Below are 25,203 nucleotides of genomic sequence, written 5' to 3' on the forward strand. Positions count from 1 at the left end.
AACTATGGCAGTAATCGCAGAAACAATCGTTATGACTGCTGAGTTCTTGATGTGTACTTTTGCTTGTCCTTAGAATGTGGGAGGTAGAGAAAAAAATAACAGTTGCCATTATGGACCAGCCATGATGGGCAAGGTATTTTATATGTATTACCTTATTTAATTTCTCTACAATTTTCTGACAGAAGTGGTAGCTATCTCTAGTTTATAGATAAGGAACCCAAATCTTAATTTGTTAACTGCTTTTGTGGTCACATAACTAGTAAGTGAATTAGAACAGAATGTAGATTCAGATCTGTTTCCTAAAGTGGGAGCGAAAGCATAAGTGGCCCCCATAGTTTGTTAAGCCAGACAAATGTAGCAGCCTCCTCACTAAGGTCAGTACGAGACAATTGCTAATTAATATTCTCACTTTAAATTTTTCCCTCTAATTTTGATACCTTAGGGCTACAGAGTTATAGAAGAGAAACATCCAGTTATCAGGTCAGAGGAAGAAAAAGTCAGATTTGAAAGGCAAAAAGCCTGGTGCTGTTCAACATTGCCAGAGCCTGCAATCTGTGGAATCAGTCGGATATGGGTATTCAGCATGATGCGTCGGAAGAAAATTGCTTCTCGCATGATTGAATGCCTAAGGTAACTTGAATGTGATTCTTCAAGTTGTTTTCTGTAGTTTTAAGATTTAAGCAGATTTTTAGTATTAAGATTGGCATTTAATCTTAAATCTATAACATTTATCTTAATTTAAAATTTGCATAAGATTGTCAGTGTATTGGATCTTTGTTTTTTATGTGAAGTTAATCTGAGGGGAGAGAAAGCACTATCAGTTAAATACTGTTAAACTATTTTTACTTACTTGTAACTATGATATTAGGCCAAAATAACCCACTTATTTCAAACTGTTCAATATTGGAGAATTTTAAAAATAACCAAATAAATGTGGGAATTTGGAATTTAAAATTGCTTTTAGAAAAATTTGTCTTAAATTAAGAATATTATTTGTAAATTATCTAAGTCTCCTACTAGATTTTCTTTTTGCTATTTTTATTGCTTGATTTTAAATTAAAGGTATAGAGGAAAAGACTCAGATAAATTGCATGTTTTGTTTTTTGTTCTTTAAAAAGGCACCTTTGCCAGAGGATTAATGGAGGTTCAAATTAATCACACAGATGAGGTTTTTATGCCAGTCTCATGTTTTTGTTTATTTCTGGAATCCCTGTCTGCTGTTATCTGTAGGTTTAGCTTTCAAAGTAGTCCATCATGGTTGTGAGATCCTAAGGCTCTAGGAATCTTAGACCTTAATGTGTTTCTGGTCTTTCCCTCTTATTTTATTGTAAGTAGTGATCCAGGAGGGCTCAGGTCTACCCGCCCTTTTCATGAAAGAGGCAGGTCTGTTTTTAGCTCTTTCAAAACTAAACCTGGAAAATGCAGCTGCTTAAATAATAGTCCTAAATATGAGGGTATTGCACCTCCTTTAAATCTTGTAAATTTAGGTCTTATGACAACCCTAAGATGGTTCTAGTTTATAAAAACATTACACAGTCTAGCCATTGCATTTGTTCTGTGTGATAGTGAGATGCCCCCATAAGCTTCCTGTTAAAACTCATGAAGAGTTTCTACTTTTTTCATTTATTGTTCTTTCTTATGTACCAACTCACCTTGTTAAGATTATAGTGTGAAAATTCTAATAGTCTGTATCCTGGCTAAATTGAAGAAAAACTTTTAAATAACAGCTTTATTGAGATACAGTTACATAGCATAAAACTCATCTCTTTAAATTATACAATTCAGTGGGTTTTAATATATTCAGAAGGCTGTGCAGCCATCACCACTATCTAATTCCAGAACATTTCCATCACTGTCCCCCCAAAACCCATACCCATTAGCAGTCACTCCCCATTTCCCTCTCCCCCAGCTTCTGGCAATCACTAATCTACTTTCTATCTGAATGGATTTTCCTATTCTGAACATTTCATATAAATGGATTCCTATAATATATGACCTTTTTGACTGGTTTCTTTTACTTAGCATGCTTTCAAAGATCATCCATGTTGTAGTATGTATTTGTGTGCTTCATCCCTTTTTTTAAATTTTAAATTTTTTTTTTTTAAGATTTTACTTATTTATTTGACAGAGACATAGCGAGAGAGGGAACACAAGCAGGGGGAGTGGGAGAGGGAGAAGCAAGCTTCCCGTGGAGCAGGGAGCCCGGATGCTGGGCTCGATCCCAGGACGCTGGGACCATGACCTGAGCCGAAGGCAGACGCCTAACAACTGAGCAACCCAGGCGCCCCTGCTTCATCCCTTTTTTTATTGCCAGTTAAAATCCCACCGTATGGATGTACCACATTTCATTTATTCATTCATCAGTTGATGAACGGGGTGGCTTGGTTACACTTTTTTGGCTATTATGAATAATCTGTGAACATTCATGTACAAATTTTTGTGTATTTTTATTTCCCTTGGTAAGTAGAGAAGTATTTGCATGTTTTTGTTTCTCTTGGTGTATACCTAGGAGCAGAATTGTTGGGCCATATAGTAACTGTATGTATAACATTTTGAGGACCTGCCAAACTGATTATCAAAGCAGCTACACTATTTTACACTCCCACCAGCAACGTATGAGGGTTCTAATTTCTCCACATCCTCATCAGCACTTGTTATTGTCTGTCTTCTTAATTTTAGCCATCCTAGTGAGTATGAAGTGGTATTTCATTTTGGATTTGATTTACATTTTCCTAATGGCTAATGAGCATCTTTTCATGTGCTTATTGGCCATTTATGGATGTTCTTCAGAGAACTCCCTATTCAAATCCTATGTCCATTGTTAAATTAATTTATCTTTTTCTTACTGTAATAGTTCTTTATTCTGGAGACAAGTCCCTTATCAGGTCTAAGATCTGCAGATATTTTCTACCTTTTCATAGCTGTTTTTTCATCTTCTTGGTGTCCTTTGAAGCACAAAGGTCTTTAATTTTGAACTCCAAATTATATATCTTTTTCTTGTGTCACTTGTGTTTTTGGTGTCCTAAGAAGCCATTTCTCAATGCAAGGCTACAAAGATTTATACCTGTATTTTCTTCCAAGAGTTCATACTTTTAGTTCTTACATTTAGGTCTTTGATCCATTTTAAGTTAATTTTTGTGTATGATGTGAGATGGGATCCAACAATGTTCTCTTTTTCATGTGGATATCCAGTTGTCCCGGTGCCATTTGTTAAACTATTCTTTTCCATTGAATGGTCTTGGCACCCATGTCAAAATCATTCATTTCGAGGGTTTCTATCTGGACTGTTCAGTTCTATTCCATCAGTCTGTTCTTCAGCCATAGCACACTGCTTTTAGTTCTGTAGCTTTGTAGTATGTTGCAAAATAAGGAAGTGTGAGTTCTTTAGTTTTGTTCTTTTTCAAGATTCTTTTGACTGTTCAGTGACTCTTCCAATTTCATGAGAGTTTTAGGACCACTTTGTTAATTTCTGCAAAGCCAGCTGTAGTTCTTCTGATTCATAAACATGGCATGTCTTTCTATTTAAGTTTCCAAATCTTGCACCTCTTTGTTAAACTTAATCCTGAGTATTTATTCTCTTGATTTTATTATCAATGGAATTGTTTTTAAAATTTCATTTTGGATTGTTAATTTCAAGTATATAGAAAATCAGTTAATTTTTTAATATTGTTCTTGTATCCTGCAACCTTGCTGAACTCATTTCTAGTTAGATCTAATAGGTTTTTTTGTGAATTCCTTAGGATTTTTGTATATACAAGATCATCCAAAACTGTCTCCAGAAAGAGGTAGTTTTACTTCTTCCTTCCTAATCTGCTTTTTATTTTCTTTTCCTTGTCTAATTACCCTGGCTGGAGACTGCAGTAAGTACACTGTTGAATAGAAGAGGTATAAGCAGATAGCTTTCCTTGTTCTTGATCTTTGGGAAACAGTTTTCAGTCTTTCACATTAATTTTGATGTTGCCTAATGCTCTTTATCAGGTTGAGGAAGTTCCTTCTACTCAGAATTGTTGAGTATTTTTATCATGAAAAGGTGTTGGGTAAATGTTTTTTAAAACCATTGTTACTTTCATAAAAATTTTTTACCTCAGGTTATTAATAATCTAGATGAGCGATTATTTTCAACAATTTTTAGAACATACAACATTACCTAAAAGTTTTGCTGGTCAAATTTTACTTGATAGGTTTTTCCAGTTTTTATGATAAAAATGTTAATTTCTTTTTTTTTTTACCCTTCCACACCCCCTCCCTTTTTTGATAGGAGTAACTTTATATATGGCTCATATTTGAGTAAAGAAGAAATTGCTTTCTCAGATCCCACTCCTGATGGAAAACTGTTTGCAACACAGTACTGTGGCACTGGTCAGTTTCTGGTATATAATTTTATTAATGGACAAAATAGCACCTAAAACAAATTCGTGCCTGCAGTACTAGAAGACATCTACTGAAGAGAATGGATTGGTTGCTGACTTTAACCAGGAACTAGGGCCATTTTTATTACAATGAACTCAGGACTGGCAACAACCGTAAGGTTGTTCCATTTTCATAAAATTGGAAACAATGCAGTAATAGCTTATTATTGTTTTGTTTTTTAAAGAAGATATTTTATTATCTTTTACAGAAATTTATGATTGATGTATTTTATCTATAGTTATTTAGACATGTTTACATGCAGCAGATAATTGTTCATAGTGGACTGAAAACTAATGCAAGGACTATGGTCTCAGTGATAAGTATATTTTGAAGTTCTTAATATGGAAATATACCAGTGTAGCTTGGTACTGTATTTTTTTATATTGATCTGCTGATACCAGTTATAGTTTTAAAGATTGTATTTTTACAGAGCGGGAACCAATGTTTTTGGTTCTTATTCAAGGAGGGTGCAATATTGCATGTCAAAGAATTCAAAGCTAATTCTTAAAGGGCCTGAAATACATTTTGAAGGAACCCCTGCAAAAAGGCATAGTTCCAAATAAGCAGGAAGAATTTGGAATATTGAGCATTTTCTTCCCTTTCTTTCTTTCCTATTCTTGATGCAGGAAGAAGTGGAAGGTGGTAAAGAATTGAGGCTTTTCTTCTTGGAGAGCTATAAAGTGACTAGAATTATAAAGTACCCTCTAAAGTTTATTTTTCTTTCATTCCGGTTTTATTTCTTAAAGTAAGTGGCACCTGGGCACACTTAGGCTATTAACAAATCCCAAAGAGGTTTATAAAAACCTATGGAATAGTTGTAAGCTAACTATGGATGACTTGGTATCTGCTTTGTTATTCCTCAGAAATACTACACTGAGTATATGCCCGCGTTACTGGACTTCATTTTGATACTTGTCAATCCTTCATAGTGCCCTCTACTTTTAAAGGGTTTATATGTTGAAAAACTGCTGTGGCCTTTTATGACCTGTATATAATGTAGAATAAAATAATAAAATACTTGATAGCTTTTTCTAAGTGTTAAATGTGATAATAGTGTGTTGTCATTTGTGCTTTTTCAGGGAGTTAAGTTTGATATGTTAAAATATAATTAAAACACCAGCTTCTTATAAGTTTCACCATTTTGCCAGAGGACCAGTATATCTGTAACAACTCTGAACTTGGTCTTCAAAAGGCACAATCCTAACATGAGAATTTTTCTGGTCTTTCAGAGAAAGAAAGAGCCATAGCCCAAGAATGAAGCACCACTTCATTTAGCATAGATTATTTTTATGAGCTGAAATAATCATATCTCCATTAAAAACCAGCCAAAATTTAGGGCTTTAAATGAGCAGGTGTGTATTTTACGCCCCCCCCCCCCAATAGGTGTATGCTTTTTAAACTTAGAGAGTGGTATAAAGCTCTGTACTCTGTTTGTAGAGGTGTAAATATTTCCCTCTGACTCGTCATGATAGTCTGACTTTGACACTCCCTTTCCCTTTGGACTAGAAACTATTCTCGTCATCCTTGGTGTCCTCATTTGCTTGACAAGGAGCGTAACTTTTGAAAAGAGGACATTTTCAGGTATAGTGTAGATGCTCTAGTAACTGTTAATTTCATAATACAGCATAATACAGACCCAATTTCCACAGAAGCCATAGTATGCTTCTTTGTGGAGCCAAACTTGGTGGTTTTAAGGGGACCTGGGAGTAGAGAATATACATTGGTTGGTTTAAATGTTACAGTTATTAGGAAAACCATTATTTTCATGTTTATATTGAAAACAGAGCCCCTCAAATAACTTTTGTAGTCTAGATATTTCTCTAAGAACAGTATTAATGACTTCTGAGTTTTGAGTGTTTGCTATGTGTCACGCCTTCTGTATAGTGCTGCATTATTTTATCATGACACCTCAAATGAGGAATCTGGAACCTAGAAGGTTGAGAGACTACTGTAGCAGTCTGTGTGAAAAATGTTGAAACAAAGAACTAAAACTGATGTGTTGATGGAAATGAGGAGACAGATAAACTTGGGGAAGATAGAATTGAAGAATTGAAAGAGCTGATAACCAGCTGGACAAGGATCATGGCAAAGAATCTAGGGCAATTTGGAATTTTGATTTGGGTAACTGGATAGATGGATTGACTGAGAAGGGAATACTGGAGAATTATGTTGGGAGGATTGGACCAGAAAGGATGAACTCAATTTTGGTAAAGATTTTGAGGTGGTTGCAGAATCTCCAAGTGGAGATACCTGTTTGGTATATAATTGGATATGTTGATCTAGAGTTTGGAGAAGTTTGAACTAAGGAAATTTATTAATGTAGTTATTCAAAGGTTTAGAAGAGATGTCCCCACCATGGGGTTTGTAAAATGACAGGATAGGAAAGAGTTGTGAGGAACACCATCATTTAGGAGTCTCAAAAGAAGAGTACCTCGGAAGAGGTAAGAGGATCAGAAGAGAGTGGTAGAAACCAAAAGAAGAGTTTTAAAAATCAAGAATGGTCAGCGCTATCACATCGCAACTGAAGGCTGAAGAATGACACTAGAAAAAGAGCGGTCTTTTCGGAGTGGTGGAGGCAGTAATGGACACAGTGAGTATACACTAATGGCCACAGTCAAACTTCAAAAGAAGTGATTCTATAATTGTGATTGTATAAGTATGTCTATGAATTTGTCAGCTGCCCTTGAATAGTTGGTTCATTATAGAAATGTCTGGAGCGCCTGGGTGGCTCAGTCGGTTGAGCATCTTTTTTTTTTTTTTTTTAAAGATTTTATTTATTTGAGAGAGAGCGAGAGCAGGAACACAAGCAGGGGGAGTGGGAGAGGGAGAAGCAGGCTTCCCGCCAAGCAGGGAGCCTGATGCGGGGCTCGATCCCAGGACCCTGGGACCATGACCTGAGCCGAAGGCAGATGCTTAACGACTGAGCCACCCAGGCGCCCGTAACAGAGTTATTCTTAAAAGTAGGTAGTTGGGAAATAAATTGGAGATTAACACCTTCTGTCATACTACACAGTTCTTGCAACTCGCAGAAGCAAAGTTCTGCTTCTGAGGACCCCAAATGAGTGTAGTTGCCATCTATAAAAGATTGGGGATATACTCTGAGTATTTCTAATATCTCTAAAAATCATTTTTAGATCTGTCATCCATAATGTGGAACTCTACAAATGGGCATGGTGTGTAGATACTTTATATGTGTGTATTTTCTTTGTATAAGCTACAGATTTTCATTCAGCAAGTATTAACACTTTCTTGGACTGTTAAGCCAGAGAATAGTCAACTCTTAGAGCCATCCAACCTGTGATATGTGGACTCTGTCTTTTTTGGACATTGCCAGTGGTAGGGAGCTCATTCCATTTTTGAACATACCAGAAAATTAGTGTAAAGAAAACAAACTTTTTCTTTTTTGGGGGAGTGGGAAAGAATTTTAATACATTCACCAAATTAAATGAAAGGACAACATACTGTAGACACAACTTAAAAGACAGTTTAGAATCATAAACAAAATGTGAGGTAGACCAACTAGTGAAATTCACCAAATTTTGGTTAAGAAAATTTTACAGTAATAAAGTAACACAGGTGCCTCCTTTTCTAAAAATCACAAAAAGCAATTGCATAAATTACAGCCAAAATAATTGAATACAACAATCCTCATTCTAATTTTAGTTTACATTCAGTATTAACCTGTGTGAACTGTCCTACATGGCAAGGTTCAACAGGTCTATAGGTCAATTATTATGCAGGCCTAGCAAACACATTCATACCACAATGTTCTAAAGGATGGCAAGGCTTGAAGCTGAACACACCAAGGTATGTATTAACAAATCATGGTGTCTGGGCTTGTGCAATTTTATCCTTAAAGGAAAAGGACCTAACATTCTCTAAAGAATTATACTGATAAGGTGATTTTAAAAGATCCAAACCTTAGTAATACAAGCAGTGAAAAGAATAGGCAGGTCATCTGGAATTTTCCATCATTGGGGTGATGGTCTTTTTGGCTTTTTTCCGGCACTTTCTCTTCCACAGGGTTAAATAGTATTTAAGAGATCACAGTTATTTGATTTTTCAGAGTGCAGCCGTGGAGTACCTGCATCTAAAGTTACTACTTTAAAAAACACGCTTTAGACTTTGAAGCCATAAAGCCAGAAGAAACCCTGAGAGGCCATCTGCCCCAGGTACAACTGTTTTGGAATTATTTCAAGTATCTTATTTGCTCTATATAGTAAATATTACTGGAATATTGCACAAACAGTGGGTTTCTTGATATCATCTGCATTAGGCCCTTTCAGCAAAACAGGAACAATTGAAATACATTCATATCTAAATCAACCTGCTTCAAAACGTACCTCTTTACCAAAAATTCTGCTGTACTAAAATTAAGGAGTATTTTTAAAGAATACATAAGGCAGATCCTCTTTGAAGGACAATTAAAAAACATGGGGTTTAAAGGAATTGTTCATTTCAAAATACATTTAAAGCATCATAAGTAGCTATATTAAAACCAAGAGATCTGCAAACCAGTTTTAGATTAGTACATTCCATCTTTTCACTACTGTAAACTCCTTTTTTTCACAAGCTAATAAAGCTGGTTGGTTAACATTATTTGTTCTAAGTAAATGCAGGCTTAGTCAGCCCCCTCTCAGTTTCAGGCCACAGATAAGACATCAGTTCAAGTAACAATGGCCATTTTAAGTGGGTACATATGGGCTAATAAGAAAAATGTCAAAGAGACTGTTTAATGATGAGACCTGGAGCAATTTAAGCATAAACTTCCAATAGACTTAGTTTGTTCTAGAACATTTTCTAAAAGTCTGTTTCTGATTAAAATATATTGGTGAGAACTCTGTAGAAACTTACACTGTTCATATTGAACAAACATCCCCTGCTGATTTTAGTGAGTCAGAGACTTTAATGGAATCTTTCTTACTCCTCACAAGAGAATCACTTTCTTACTCCTCACCAGGATTAAAACGGTTGTGTCTCTCTCTGGCTCTTTTTCCCATTTCAGCGATTTTTGTGTTGTCAGTATAAGGTAGCTGATACTCAGTGTATCTTTTAAAGGAAGCTTTGCTTGAGGCCCAGAAAAGAAAGAAACTAATTCCACGCCACACAGAACCATAGCCTGACATGTAGCTTTCCTGGCTTAATTCCATCCAAACAGGGTGGGTATGGGGTGACCGCTGAAAGCTTTTTAATTGGCTCAACTACTGAATTAGGTTCTCCTTGTAAAAGATAAAAACTCTGTTCCATATTCTCATGGACATAGTGTGCTTAGAGACTGGAAACATTTTTAAAGAATGAAAAAAAAAGGAATTTCAGCAAGGAGAAGCTGCATAAATGCATACAGTGCCTGCTCTGCATTTACTGATTTGTTTGTTCAGTTTTAAATAGTAAACTTTTAACTCCTGTGGAAATTTTGCCAAAAGTTTCAATACATATAAGATTATAAATCTTAAACTAACACTGCACAGAGAAAGACAAAGCTACTTCTTTTTTTTTTTAAAATACAAATATCTTCTACATTCTATCATTTCAGACCCCTGAGTAATACTGTACCAAAGTACAGATCTGAAGAGAAACTGAGGGTTCAGGCCTCAAACGTTAATCTTCAATTAATTCCACACCAACGGTGTGAGTCTCATGTAACACATTCAGGCTAGCTAATGCCAAGAGTCCGTTTTCCCCCTAACATAGTGTAGTAGAAAAAACAATGCAAACTCCATGTTCATTCTCCAAAGTGTATCCTCCTCAGGCTCCCATGGCAGACCATGTCTTAAGTAATTGCATAACTGCCTAGGGTGGAGTTAACCTGAACTTAAGGTCCTGACTGTGGAACTGAAAGAGACTGATCCCCCAAAGATCTGGGTCAGATTGGGGTTGGAGGGGTGGATTTCTTTGGAGAACAAATATGTTGCACTTTGCTCCACAGTGATTGTACTTTAAAGGAAAAAAAAAATCCCAAATAATTGTTTCTGCCCCACCCCACCTAGGCATCCCTTTGCTATTTTTGGTCTCTTCAAAAGCTCATACATGGCGGCCAGTAAGAAAGTAGAGGGGCTTGTCATCGCTGCTGTTTGCAGTTTGAAACTCGTCCCGGAGGCGGAACTGCCACTCATCCTCTAGCTCTAAGCGGACAATTGTTTGGCGTAAGGAGCTTCTGTCTTGGCAGATGACACACAGGGTAGCACCTTCAGAATAAAGGCAGAAATGCGTCTTAGGCTCAGGGATTGAAATTATAAAGAACACGCCATTTTTTTCTGATTATATCCTCTAAGCTGACACATCTGAGAACCAACATAAAAGTAAGTGACCTATCACAATTATTTGTTATAATTTTAATTTTTGAGTAAGCAGTCTTACAAATTCAAAAGTTTAAGAGTGTAAACTGAAAAATCTTCCCTTCCCCTGTGGTAACCAATGGTAAAACCAGTGTTCTGTGTTTCTAGTGCAGGATTTCTCCACCTTAGCAACACTGGATCGTTCTGTTACGGGGGGCTGTTCTGTTCCTGCAGGATGGTTTAGTAGCCTCCTTGGCTTCTACTCACTAGATGCCAGCAGCACTTTCCAGTGTGGCAACCTAAGATATCTCCCGATATTGCCAAATGTCCCCTGGGAGGCAACCCCCGCCTCACTGCTCCAGGTGCATTTTATGCATATATAAATACACAATATCCTCTCTTCTTAAATTCTACAAATGAGTAAAATCATACAGTATTTGTCTTTCTCTGACTTATATCACTTAGCATTATATACCCTCTAGGCCCATTCATGCTGCTGCAAATGGCAAGATCTCTTCTTTTTTATGGTGGAGTTAGTCCATTGTATATGCACTTGATCTTAGTCAAAAGGCCGAGAAGTATATAAATACATCTTCCTTATTCATTCATCTGTGGTGGGACACTTGGGTTGCTTACATATATTGCCTATTGTAAATAATGCTGCAACAAACATTGGGGTGCATGTATCTTTTTGAATTAATGTTTTCGTTTTCTTTGGGTAAATAGCCAGTACTCTTTAGTTTTTGAGGAAACTCTACATTGTTTTCCACAGTGGCCTGTGCACAATATTCTGAATCTTACTTTCTTCACTGACCTCAGAGGTCATCTTGTCATGATTATTTGTGAGGCTTAATCTGCAGTTTGTTCTTAGGCAGATCTCTTTTGTATAGTGCATACCTGTTGCAGCAACTTTAGTTTCTATACCAGAATCACAAGTCATTAACCTGATTTTTACTAAAATTAGATTATTTGTTTACATTGCATCATTCCTTTCTAAAATTAATAGTGGCAAAAACAAACAATGTGATCGCATTTCTGGCCGTGTATGTGCAGTTTGTCCTGGTAGAACAACAACCTGATTCTACCCCCGCCCCAGTTAAGAAAATCGTGGCCCTGGTTTAAAAGCCAAGTGTTCAACTTACTGGCAAAAACGATTGTTAAAGTGCTTTTTTATATGTTTCACCTCCCTGTTTTGTCCGGGGGAACAATGGCATTCACAAGCAAAAGACACTAAGTTTGACTTACCTTTTAGAAACTTAAATTTCTTCAGAAGATCAGCACCTACAAAAGAGTCACAGAGGTACAAGAGAAGTCCACTGAAAAACACCCCTTCACAGCTGACATTGCTGGAGTGGGGTCTGGAGCTGACGTAGCATATGGCCACCTGGAATCATCAAGCAGACATAGCATGGGCATTTCAAAAAGCAAGTAAAACCATCGGTACTTTAGCTGAGTGAGCAGTACCTTCCTCTTTATCTGTTTCAGGGTAAGGTAAAGGAGGTAAACCTTTTTTACTGAAACTTAAATAGGCTGGTTATTTAAACTGCACCTATTTTATTTAGTGTGCCAAGTTTTAACCTATTTAAATCTTTGTGTTTCTGTTAATGAAGGACTGTCAAGAGAATTAGTAGTAAGAAACAAAACAGGCCTCTCCACCTAAACGTCTTTATAAAATGAAAAACTGCCTTCCACAAAAAGGCATACTTAGAAAAGTTTAAATGTTCTGAGTAGAAATTTTTTATTCTCATTAATAAAGTAATCAGCTTTTCATTTAGATACACTTACATTTTCAGACAGAAGCTTCAAGCAGTACATGATTTTACTGGGTGTGGAGCCCAGTGTGGGGCTTGAACTCATGACCCTGAGATCAAGACCTGAGCTCGAGAGTCTTGATGCCTAACCGACTGAACCACTCAGGCGACCCCCAGCAGTGCATGATTATATATATATATATATATTATTTATTTATTTATTTATGAGAGAGAGAACACAAGCAGGGAGAGCAGCAGGCAGAGGGAGAAGGAGAAGCAGACTCCCTGCTGAGCAGGGAGCCCAATGTGAGGCTTGAACCCAGGACCCTGGGACCATGACCTGAGCCCAAGGCAGATGCCTAACCAACCCAGCCACCCAGGTGCCCCACAGTGCGTGATTTTTAAGATTTAGTTCTATATGGCTTGCATGTACAGAATATAACTATACAGAAATTACAGGGAAGTAAGATAGTTGGGGAGACCTTGAGAACAGTGAAATGGCTTACTGCATGGACCTGACCACTTGGATCCAAATAACTGGTTCCTCTGCTTAGTAGCTAGTAGGTGACCTTGAGCTGCTTCCTTCATTTTACCATACCTCAGTTTCCTTGTCTGGAGAAGTAACAGTAGTATCTGTTTCACAGGACTGTTTTGTGGAATAAATACTGTAAACTGCTTAGTAGGTATTCAGTGAGTGTTAGCTGCTGTTAGACAACACAGTCTTACTGCTACTCCTACTAACATCTAGAGCCCTGGACCCTGGGGTGCAGGAGTTTGGAGATATCATAAAAAGCACTATTATACCTGGTTTTTAAGGTTCCTTCTACCTCTACAATTCTATAGTTCATGGTCCAACCATAGTGTAGATTACTGAGATTTCTTAAGAGTGAGAATGTAAAGTGTTTATGCTATTTGAATTAAAAATCCGTTCCCAGGGAGCGCCTGGGTGGCTCAGTTGGTTAAGCATCTACCTTCGGCTCAGGTCATGATCCTGGGGTCCTGGGATCGAGTCCCGCATTGGGCTCCCTGCTCTCCCCCTGCTTGTGTTCCCTCTCTTACAAATGAATAAATAAAAAATCTTGAACAGTTGTATTTCAGTCTGAAGAGATTGTGTATGTCAATACACACAGAGAAAAAAAGCCAAAGAGGAAATCTAGTACACCAAAATGTTAACTGTTCCCATTGCAGGTGATTTTTTTTCCCTTTATACCTTTTAGAAGATTTTATTTTTTATTTATTTGTCAGAGAGAGAATGAGAGACAGCATGAGAGGGGGGGAGGGTCAGAGGGAGAAGCAGACTCCCCGCCAAGCAGGGAGCCCGATGCGGGGCTCGATCCCGGGACTCCAGGATCATGACCTGAGCCGAAGGCAGTTGCTTAACCAACTGAGCCACCCAGGCGCCCCAATATACCTTTTAATTTTTTAAAAAGCTCTTTACAAAGAAGATATTATGTTAATAGAATAAAATATTTTTAAAACAATACTAATAATCATAGGGGAAAGCTTAGTGGCAGAAGCCCTTAAAGGTCTGAAGGCCATCAGTGGTCTAAAGGTGCAAGTGACAAATTTTTTAAAAAGCTAAAACTGATGGAGAATTTGAGACAGACAAGAGAAAGAATGAAAAATAAGGAAACAATGGAAAAGGAAGAAATCCAGGAATAGAAAGTGGTGACGTGACAGCTCTAAAGGTCTCCTGTGATCCCCTAAGCTGTTCAGCAATCACTGAGCTCCTCTTCTGCCTAAACAGTGGCTAAGACACTGTGTGCCTCCGAAGAACCGTGTCTTTTTTTTTTTTTAAGATTTTATTTATTTATTTGAGAGAGAATGAGAGAGAGAGAGCACGAGAGGGGGGAGGGTCCGAGGGAGAAGCAGACTCCCTGCTGAGCAGGGAGCCCGATGCGGGACTCGATCCCGGGACTCCAGGATCATGACCTGAGCTGAAGGCAGTCGTTTAACCAACTGAGCCACCCAGGCGCCCCGAAGAACCGTGTCTTGTGGAGAAACATCATCACGTGATTATAAGATGGTCCGATATATTGTAGGACAGCAAGCAACTGCTTCTGTCCAAGGTCATGGGTAGGCTTCTCAGTGGAACTGACCTCTGAGCTAAGCTTTGCGTATTCACTGGCTCACTGTGGAGAGCTGAAGTAGATATGGGGAGGGACAGTTGCCATCACATCTTGTGTGAGCCTTTGCAGTATGTCACAGGCTCCTTTTTTGTCTCCATTTAAGCTTTCAAATGGGAGCTAAAATGGGAAAGAAATGGATGGAAGTGGGTAAAAGCACAGTACTAGCCCTCTTCCCTTTACCTCTGGTCCAATGTTAAGGTAGCAGTCAATGGCCAACACGGGACTCCTGAAGTTATGGATGGCTTTGGGGAAGAGTTTGTAGGAAGCGTGCTGAAGGAACTTCTCCAGGAGAAACTGCGCGGGGGCTGCCAGTAGTGTGTGTTCACTGTCGGGAGCACAGACATACTGAAGGGGCAAGATGGGTGCTAAGCTCTCTGACACCTGAAATCAGAGCCGAGATTATCATGGGAAATAGGTCTGTCACTGGATGAAACGGGCAAGGAAAAACTGCATTGCATACTAACGGTCCCCAAATAAGAGCAGTAGCAGAGTGACAGATACTAGGCTCATATGTAAGTCTGTCATTCTTGGGTTCTGAAAAAGTTCTTTCCCCTCGGGAATAGGTTGGATCTAACTTAACACACGGCAAGGGCAGGGGAAACATAGGCTTCTCAAAGTTACTGCATTTAGCAACACTGTGAGGGCCCACAGGAAGCCTTTCACAGTGCTGCTGGATGTGGACAGGTTAAATCCCATCCCACCAGATCCAAAAAATAAAAGCAAAGAGGTTTCTAAGCTCCATGGGGGAATTTATATGTTATAAATGATTAGATACCAGTAAATCTCTTAAGAGAAATGGGTAGGTCCATTGATTTCACTCTCAACAGGTGTTGATTGGTAATTCTTTCTTTAAAAAAAAAAAAAATCTGGCAAAGGAACAGACAAGCATCTTAATTTACATTTCTTTTATGTATTAAAGAATGTAAAAATGTTAATTTTGCCAGTTTATGAAGATAGAATGTTAAGTTTGAAACAAGATTTGGTGGAGTTGTTAAGCATTAAGTCTAAAGAAAGGTAGATCTGTTGACTTTTCACATCTTCTGTTTTGCTCTGGATGAATCCTAAGGGGAATGAGACTGCAAACTTGGCATTAAGAACTGACTGCCTTCTGTTCTCTCACTTTCCAGTCAAGTGCCAAGGGCTTAATGCCAATGACTAATAACAAATAAAAAGTATTAGTAAGAAATTGTTATCTTAACTTTCAACAGTAGAATCAAGCTTGCAAACTTACCATGATCTTTGGTTTAATGATAAAGTCCCTTTGCCCTCCAACCTGAACGTGTTTCTTCATGAGACTGAAGTTGTTAAAGCGGCAGATGAGCAGGCCACTACTGTGTGTTCTCAGATTAAAGTCAACATCTTCACAGAAATACCTAAATCATAATCACAAGGATAGGTCTCTGACTACCTGTCCATGTTCATCACACACAAATGCATCACAGCTGTAGAAGACAGACTCCGAATCAGCCTTGCCTTCTCCTGGAGTTGGCCCTCTTACCATTGGCCTGTGAACCCCCTGAATTGCACACTGCAGTCATTAAAAGGAGGAGAAAGTGAGATGGCTTTGGCCCCAGATACCCCAAGGGGTCTTGGGCATTCCTGAACTGAAATAGGACTGCACATGATATATACTCTTGTGGGACACGAATGCAGAGGTGCTCCCAGTTTTAAAATCCTGGCTGCAAACAGGATGAAACATCTGCCAAATTTAAAACAGACATGAAACAGCTCCAGCATATTCTTATAGCTACAGGGATGGGGACTGACATAAGAGGGACTTTATGGTCCCTGACATTCCTCACTTGGCCATTTCGGATTTTCCAGGATGGGGATGTTATTTATTCAGGAGGCAAGGTCAGGGCTAGCCTGCTTATTCTCACCTGCTGGCTCTTCCCTGAAGAACCCAGATCTCTGGATTTTACTAACATTTAGGGAAAGGGATTAACTTCTGAGTTCTGAGGATGAAAGAGTTCAGCTTCAGTGGGTTATGGGTCCACACACTGATCTGTGTTGACATAATAGTTTTTGTCCCTTAGTTCTTGTTGAATAATGGGATAACTAAAATAGGTTTTCTAAGCATTTCATGTTGTAATTCCTATGTTTTAAGGGTCTGGGTCAGTTTGAGGGATTCTATGAAGGGACACTTTGGGGCTTGTGATACCCCCTTTTCCCTCCTTGTCCATAAAAAAGAGATTATCAGTTTTTCAAAGACCAACTCAAAGGAACAGACACATTGTAGGGGTCAGAGTTGGACAGAAGCAATCAGTAGATGCCAGGATTACTTGCCTCCAGGAGGCCTGACTTACCTGTTGAAGTCATACTGCACATTCTGAGTCAAGTCTATGTTAAGGAGAATGAAGTCATGCACATGGCATCTAGAAAATGGGGCTTTCAGGCTCTGAGAAGTCAGCTTGCTGCTCCATTTCTGTATGCCCAGGATTGCGTAGTGGATGATTTTTGGTGTTGCTTCAATATGCTGCAAGACACTCTTCAAGGACACATTCTTACTGGAAACTCCTGCTTCCATGGGCTGGCTATGAAATGTAAAGTTGGTTTAAATAAGAGATCAATAAATATTACTGAGGAGAGGGTCATTTATGAAGGGCTAATACTACTATACAGTATTAATATCTGTAAAGGATATAATTAGCTGGTTTACTTTATATTAGCCTGGAATAGAAAAGAATGTCAAGCCTAGTTTTCATGCTGCCTTTCACTGCTACCTTAAGGAAGCTGCCTTTTGGAGGTGGGCCTTACCACATTAAGGCAGAGAAAGAAATCCAGCCCATCTCAAAATGAATAATGAACAGGGAGTTACCAACGAGAGGGAGCCAGAGGTTAGAAGCACATAGGTATACCTCCCAGTGTGGTAATTACAGTAGAACAAAGAAATATTTGAAAACGTAACTGGCTTCATACCCACAAGTGGAAACAGACAAAATGTGTGAGCTGGAAGGACTTAGAGGTCACTGGGAAGTGTTTCAATGGGGTGCTACTGATATTTTGGGACCATTTATTGCATAGGATTTCTCCAGGTTTAGCATTCCCTGGTCCTCATGGACCCCCTTCACCACTGTCCTAGGAAGGAGAAGCACTGATTTTGGCTCAACCCTAATTTTACAAGTGATGGACTTGAGATAAAGAGATGAAATGACTTCCCTTTTCATCCAGGCAGTTAGGAAGCAGAGCTGGGGTTAAAAAGGTCTGATTCAGGAGCCAGAGGATTGTCTAAATCATAACACCTTTCCACAGACTTTATAGCAAACCAAAGCCATGATGCAGAAATAGTCCAGGAATGTAATGGCACACTGAATATCTAAATTTAAAAGAGAGTGCTAGTGAAGGTAGTCTCCTGGATCATTGTTTTGCTCTGGAAAGCTGTACCTCTCTCATTTACTTCCGTGCATAACTATAGCCAAGGAAAGGATCTTCATAGCATTAGGTCATACTCCCCTAGAACTGCTTGGCAAGTACTACTACCTGCTCTGATCCTGAACACTGTGAATGTTCCACAGAACACACGAGTCATCCATCACAACAATGAAAGGCCAGACACACTGGCGTTTAACTCCCAGTTCTTCCAGGCGGTTCCTCTCCAGTTCCAGATTGTGATAGGACAGCTCCTTAATGAGAAACCTGGCAGCACCTGGAAGGCAACATAACCACAGCTGTACAGCCTTCACTCAGGCTTGACCCAACCCCCCCAGACAGCTCACATTCTTTCCACAGGCATGCCTGTTCACATAGTGACCATGCAGGGTGGGAGGGTCAACCGATTGTTCAGAGCAGTGGTTCTCAAACAAGTAAAAAGCATCACTGAAGGAGTCTGTTTAAAATGCTGATTCCTGGAGCCCATCAGCAGAGATTCACTTTAGGTCTGATGAAGGGCCAGAAACCAGAGCAGTCTTTGATGATGCAGATGATTCATGAGCTACACCTTAAGGGGTTCTGTAAGAATCCAGTTTCCCCGATGGGACAAAGGATACCACATAGAGGAAACACTTACTACTGGTTAGTTCCTTTTATAGCCATAAGACGTGCTCTCAGTCTTAGAAGCAGCCACTTGCACGTCCTACTCTAAGGAGTAGCTAGGGTTGCAGTAAGTGGGTATGCTGCTTCTAATATATCCCCTGCTTTAGGAGATTGACAGTAATGTCTTCTCTGAAGAAGATTCTGGAAACTGGCATTGTTTCCCTAGATGGGCTTTTTTGGAAGAGGCAGTATGGTATAGTAAAAGACTGGAGCCAAGCTGGCAACATTTAAATCCTGATTCCACCACTTTATAGATGTGTGACAGTGAAGTTAACTCTCCTTTATGCCTTGGCTTCTCCACCTATGAGAAGACAATGATAATGTCCACTTCACAGGATTGTATGGTGCTCAGGACAGTGCCTAACATGCAGTAAGTACTCAGTATTAGAGATTATTAAGATGATGATAATCAGATCCATCCATGTTGCAAATGGCAAGATTTCATTCTTTTTATGACTGAATAATATTCCATTGTGTATATATGCCACATCTTTATCCTTTTTCATCTATCCATGAACACTTAGGTTGCTTCCATAATTTGGCTATTATAAATAGTGCTAACTCAAGTCAGTCAGAAAGACAAATACCATATGATTTTACTCATAGGTGGAATTTAAGAAACAAAACGAATGAAGAAAAAAGACAAACCAAAAAAACAGACTTAACTATAGAGAACAGATGGTTACAGGGAAGAGGGGTGGAGATTGGGTGAAATAGGTAAAGTGGACTAAGTACACTTGATGAGCACTGAGTAATATATGGAATTGTTGAATCACTATATTGTACACCTAAAACAAATACAACACCATGTTAATTACACTGGAATTAGAATTAAATAAAAAGATCATCACAGCCAAATTTTATGAGTGGGATACCTGAATGAAACAAAATGTAGGTAGTGAAATGAAGAGGCTAAAAAAAACTTTAATCTATGGAGGAACCAGAAAAATAGTTTGAATAGATCAAGGGTACTACTGGAGATTTAGAAAAATCTACCTTCCAAGAGCATGTGTATAATACTTTGTATACTCAGTGTAGTAAGCACCATATATGAAAAGCCCACAACTAAAATTGTAATAATAAAAGACTGAAAGCTTTTCCTCTAGGATAAGAACAAGACAAGGATTGTTCCATTGTACCATTACCACTTCTATTTAATACAGTACTGGAAATCCTAGCCAGAGTGATTAGGCAAGAAAAAGAAATAGAAGGCATTCAGGTTGGAAAGGAAGAAGTAAAATTACCTGTTTGTAGGCAACATGATCTTATATGTAGAAAACCATAAAGATTCCACACACACATAAAAACTGTTAGAAATAATAAAAGTGAATTCAGCAAAGTTGCAGATACAAAACAAAAATCAGTTGTGTCTCTATACACTAACAATAATCTAAAAGGGAAATTAAGAAAATTCCATTTACATGGCATCAAAAAGAATACTTAAGAATAAATGTTTAACCAAGCATGTGAAAGACCTGTACATGAAAAAGTACAAAACACTGCTGAAAGAAAGATGACACAGGTAAATGGAATGACATCCATGTTCATGGATTGGAACATGGATGTTCCAAACACATCCATGTTGAGATGTCAATGTTACCCAAAGTATCTACAGATTTAATGCAATCCTGATCAAAATCTTAATGATTTGTGTGCAGAAAAAAAAAAAAAATCCATCCTTAAATTCACGTGGAATCTTAAGGGACCCTCAATAGCCAAAACAGCATTGAAAAAGAAGAACAAAATTGGAGGTCTCACAGTTGACTGATTTCAAAACTTACTATAAAACGACAGTAATCAAAACAATGTGGTAGTGGCATAAAGACAAATAGGCCAATAGCATAAAGAATACAGAGCCCAGCAGTATGCTCTTGTGCTTTTGGTCCAGCCCTAAGGGCCTGTATAGTCAAATGATTTTTGACAAAGGTGCCAAGACCATTCAATGGGAAAAAGACAGTTTCTTCAACAGATGGTATTAGAAAAACCGATATTCACATGCAAAAGAACGAAGTTGGACCTTTACCTTACACTATATAAAACTAAAATGGATCAAAGATCTAAATACAAGAGCTAAAACTATAAAACTCTTAGGAAAGAACAGGTGAAAAGCTTGCTGTTGTATGCAGCAGTGATTTGTTGGATATGACACCAAAAGCACAGCTAACAGAAGAAAAAGACTGATAAACTGGACTGCATCAAAATTTAAAATTTCTGTGCACCCATAACGAGCAAGGAAATTGAAGCAGTAATCAAAAATCTCCCAACAAACAAGAGCCCAGGACCAGATGGCTTCCCAGGGGAATTCTACCAAACATTTAAAGAAGAAATAATACCTATTCTTCTGAAGCTGTTTCAAAAAATGGAAAGAAAACTTCCAAACTCATTTTATGAGGTGAACATTACCTTGATCCCAAAACCAGACAAAGACCCCACCAAAAAGGAGAATTACAGACCAATATCCCTGATGAACATGGATGCAAAAATTCTCACCAAAATACTAGCCAATAGGATCCAACAGTACATTAAAAGGATTATTCACCATGACCAAGTGGAATTTACTTGTGGGCTGCAAGGGTGGTTCAACATCCGCAAATCAATGTGACACACTACATAAAGAAAAGAAAGGACAAGAACCATTTGATCCTCTCAATAGATGCAGAAAAAGCATTTGACAAAGTACAGCATCCTTTCTTACTCTTCACAGTGTAGGGATAGAGGGTATATACCTCAATATCATTAAAGCCATATATGAAAAGCTCACAGCAAATATTCTCAATGGGAAAAAACAGAGCTTCCCCCCCTAGGGTCAGGAACATAGCAGGGATGTCCACTATCACCACTGCTATTCAACATAGTACTAGCAGTCCAGCAATCAGACAATAAAAAGAAATAAAAGATACTCCAGTTGAAGAAGTCAAACTCACTACTTGCAGAAGACATGATACTGTATGTGGAAAACCCAAAATACTCCACCCCAAAATTGCTAGAACTCACAGGAATTCAGCAAAGTGGCAGGATATAAAATCAATGCACAGAAATCAGTTGCATACCTATACACTAACAAGGAAACAGAAGAAAGAGAAATTAAGGAGTTGATCCCATTTACAATTGCACCCAAAACCATAAGATAACTGGAATAAACCTAACCAAAGAGACAAAAGATCTGTACTCAGAAAACTACAGAACACTCATGAAAGAAACTGAGGAAGACACAAAGAAATGGAAAAATGTTCCATGCTCATGGACTGGAAGAGCAAACGTGGTTTTTTTTGTTTTGTTTTTTAAGATTTTATTTATTTATTTGACAGAGACACAGCACACAAGCAGGAGGAGTGGGAGAGGGAGAAACAGGCTTTCTGCTGAGCAGGAACCCCGATGTGGGGCTTGATTCCAGGACCCTGGGATCATGACCTGAGCCGGAGGCAGACGCTTAACAACTGAGCCACCCAGGTGCCCCTAAAGAGCAAACATTGTTAAAATGTCTATGCTACCTAGAGCAATCTACACATTCAATGCAATCCCATCAAAATACCATCAACTTTTTTCACAGAGCTGGAACAAGTAATCCTAAAATTTGTGTGGAACCAGAAAAGACCCCAAATAGCCAAAGGAGTGTTGAAATAGAAAACCAAAATTGGTGGCATCACAGTCCTGGACTTCAAGCTCTATTACAAAGCTGTAATCATCAAGACAGTATGGTACTGGCACATAGATCAATAGAACAGAATAGCCCAGAAATGGACCCTCAACTCTATGGTCAACTAATCTTTGGCAAGGCAGGAAAGAATATCTCATGGAAAAAAGTCTCTTCAACAAATGGTGTTGGGAAAATTGGACAGCCACATGCAGAAGAATGAAACTGGACCATTTCCTTACACCACACACAAAAATAGACTCAAAATGGATGAAAGACCTAAATGTGAGACAGGAATCCATCAAAATCCTTGAGGAGAACACAGGCAGCAACCTCTTTGACCTCGAACTTCTTGCTAGACACGTCTCCAAAGGCAAGGGAAGCAAGGGCAAAAATGAACTATTGGGACTTCATCAAGATAAGCTTTTGCACAGCAAAGGAAACAGTCGACAAACAGCCGACAGAATGGGAGAAGATATTTGCAAACGCTCATCAGATAAAGGGCTAGTATCCAAAGTCTATAAAGAACTTATCAAACTCAACACCCAAAGAATTCAATCACGAAATGGGCAGAAGACATGAACACATGTTTCTCGAAAGAAGACATCCAAATGGCTAACAGCACATGAAAAAATGCTCCATGTCACTTGGCATCAGGGAAATCCAAATCAAAACCACAATGCAGTACCACCTCACACCAGTCAGAATGGCAAAAATTAACAAGTCAGGAAATGACAAATGATGGTGAGGATGCAGAGAAGGGGGAAACTTCCTCCCACCGTTGGTGGGAATGCAAGCTCATGCAGCCACTCTGGAAAACAATGTGGAGGTTCCTCAAAAAGTTGAAAATAGAGCTACCGTATGACCCAGCAATTGCACTACTGGGTATTTACCCCAAAGATACAAAAGGAGGGATCCGAAGGGGTATGTGCACCCCGATGTTTATAGCAGCAATGTCCACAATAGCCAAACTATGGAAAGAGCCCAGATGTCCATTGACAGATGAATGGATAAAGAAGATGTGGTGTGTGTGTGTACACACACACACACACACACACGAATATTACGTAGCCATCAAAAAAGTGAAATCTTGCCATTTGCAATGACGTGGATGGAGCTACAGTGTATTATGTTAAGCGAAATAAGTCGATCAGAGAGAAAATTATATCTCACTGATACGTGGAATTTAAGAAACAAAACAGGATCATAGGGGAATAGAGGAAAAAATAAAACAAGATGAAATCAGAGAGGGAGACAAACCATAAGAGACTCTTAATCATAGGAAACAACCTGAGGGTTGCTGGAGGGGAGGGGGGTGGAGGGTTGGGATAAATGGATGATGGGCATTAAGGAGGGCATGTGATGTAATGAGCACTAGGTATAAGACTTCTGAATTACAGGCCTGTACCTCTGAAACCAATAATACATTATATGTTAATTGAATTTAAATAAAAGTTTAAAAAAATGAGTATACAATAAAGAATATTATTCAAAGATCTAAAAAAGATAAAAATAAAATTTCTGTACAAAGGATATAATTAACAGTGAAAAGCAACCCATGAAATGGGAGAAAACATTTACAAATCATTAGTAGCAGTTAACATCCAGAATATATCAAGAATTCCTACAAATCAACAACAAAAAAACTAATAAAAAAAACAGTGAAAGGACTTGAATAGATTGTCCATAGTAAGTATACAAATGGCCAAGAAGCACGTGACAAGATGTTCAACATAACTAATCATTAGGGAAATGCAAATCAAATCACGGTAAGATAGCATCGCCTATCTATTAGGATGGCTATTATAAAAAAAAAAGCAAGCAAAAGACAAAAATCAGAAAATAATTATTGCTGAGGATATGAAGAAACATTTTGCACTGTTGGTAGGAATGTAAACTGGTATAGCCATTATGGAAAGCAGTAGGTCAATTCCTCAAAAAATTAAAAACAATTACCATATGATTCAGCAATTCCACTTCTGAGTATATACTCAAAAGAATTGAAATCAGGGTTCCTAAAGAGATACTTGTAAGTCTATGTTCATAGCAGCATTATTCACAAGTGTCCCATCAGTGGATGAATGGATAAAGAAAATGTGGTGTATAAACACAATGGTGTATACTCAGTCTTAAAAAGGAAGGAAATTCTGACACATGCACAATGTAGATGAATCTTAAGAACGTTTTGCTGAGTGAAATAAGCCAGACACAAACAAATATTGTATGATCAAGCTTAAATGAGGTACCTAAAGTAGTCATTCACAGAGATAAAGTAGAATGGTAGTTGTCAGGGAAGGGGGGAAATAAGGAGTTAATTTTCAGTGGTATGGAGTTTGTTTTGCAAGATGAAGAGAGTTCTGGAGATTAGTTGCAAAACAACGTGAATATACTGATTGCTACTGAACTGAACCCTTAAAAATGACTAAGATGGTAAATTTTATGCTGTTTTTTACAAATAAATTAAAAATAATTTGCATGTATTTCATTTGCATATATGTTAGTTTCTCCTCAAATTGTTGCAAAAATGGCAAAACTGGCACTAAGCAAATTCAGTCAGATCTGGGATGAGGAAATTCACCTAAACATCGGTAAGGCACAGAAGGTAATTTGAGGATCATATTCACATGGAGAAATATTTGAGTTAGTTTGGTGATATGTGGTTTTGGAGAGGACAGAACCAGAGATATGTAAAACCCTTAATCCACTTGATATAAAGTTACAAACATGGAAAATAAAATCCTATTCAAAACTAGTTTTTGAAAATATTTTAATCCCATATTAAAGCTAAGGTTTAAGGGCATGAAAAGGAATGGAAGGGAGAACAAGAAGAGAAGAGACTTAGGAAGGGAGAGAGATTGACAGATTAGCAGAGGGAGAGACTGGGGGGTGGGTGGGTGCTGTGTTGGGTTGGAGATGAGGGAAGAGGAGACCCTGGAGAGAAGGATGTAGATTTAGAGATTTAGAGAAACTAT

The 25,203-nt window shown here is 38.3% G+C and overlaps 2 protein-coding genes across 8 annotated transcripts in view; one reads left to right on the plus strand and one right to left on the minus strand.

Annotated features, from left to right (window-relative positions):
• Nucleotides 1-5,440, plus strand: part of ESCO1 (establishment of sister chromatid cohesion N-acetyltransferase 1) — an 80,870-nt gene extending 75,430 nt beyond the window's left edge. For 6 of the 7 annotated variants that reach the window (XM_045886949.3, XM_064577853.1, XM_045886950.3 and 3 more), the window contains 2 exons: nucleotides 443-630; nucleotides 4,259-5,440. In XM_045886949.3, coding sequence (XP_045742905.1) covers nucleotides 443-630; nucleotides 4,259-4,406 — 336 coding nt within the window. In that variant the 3' untranslated portion in view covers nucleotides 4,407-5,440. Of the gene's footprint in view, nucleotides 1-442; nucleotides 631-4,258 lie in introns of those variants that run through there. The other variant, XM_045886951.3, reaches the window with a different exon arrangement.
• A 2,378-nt stretch (nucleotides 5,441-7,818) lies between these two features.
• The window catches only part of GREB1L (GREB1 like retinoic acid receptor coactivator), a 270,133-nt gene continuing 252,748 nt past the window's right edge, over nucleotides 7,819-25,203 (minus strand). The window contains exons 30-35 of the mRNA XM_045886952.3: nucleotides 18,046-18,211; nucleotides 16,872-17,099; nucleotides 15,797-15,938; nucleotides 14,746-14,946; nucleotides 11,931-12,069; nucleotides 7,819-10,595 (exon numbers count right to left, since the gene is read on the minus strand). Of these exons, the coding sequence (XP_045742908.1) occupies nucleotides 10,432-10,595; nucleotides 11,931-12,069; nucleotides 14,746-14,946; nucleotides 15,797-15,938; nucleotides 16,872-17,099; nucleotides 18,046-18,211 (1,040 nt within the window). The 3' untranslated portion in view covers nucleotides 7,819-10,431. The remainder of the gene's footprint in view (nucleotides 10,596-11,930; nucleotides 12,070-14,745; nucleotides 14,947-15,796; nucleotides 15,939-16,871; nucleotides 17,100-18,045; nucleotides 18,212-25,203) is intronic.

Source organism: Mirounga angustirostris, unplaced genomic scaffold (assembly GCF_029215605.1).
Source record: "Mirounga angustirostris isolate CCGP_5_RB_7025 unplaced genomic scaffold, mMirAng1.0.hap1 SCAF_14, whole genome shotgun sequence".
Classification (NCBI taxonomy): domain Eukaryota; kingdom Metazoa; phylum Chordata; class Mammalia; order Carnivora; family Phocidae; genus Mirounga; species Mirounga angustirostris.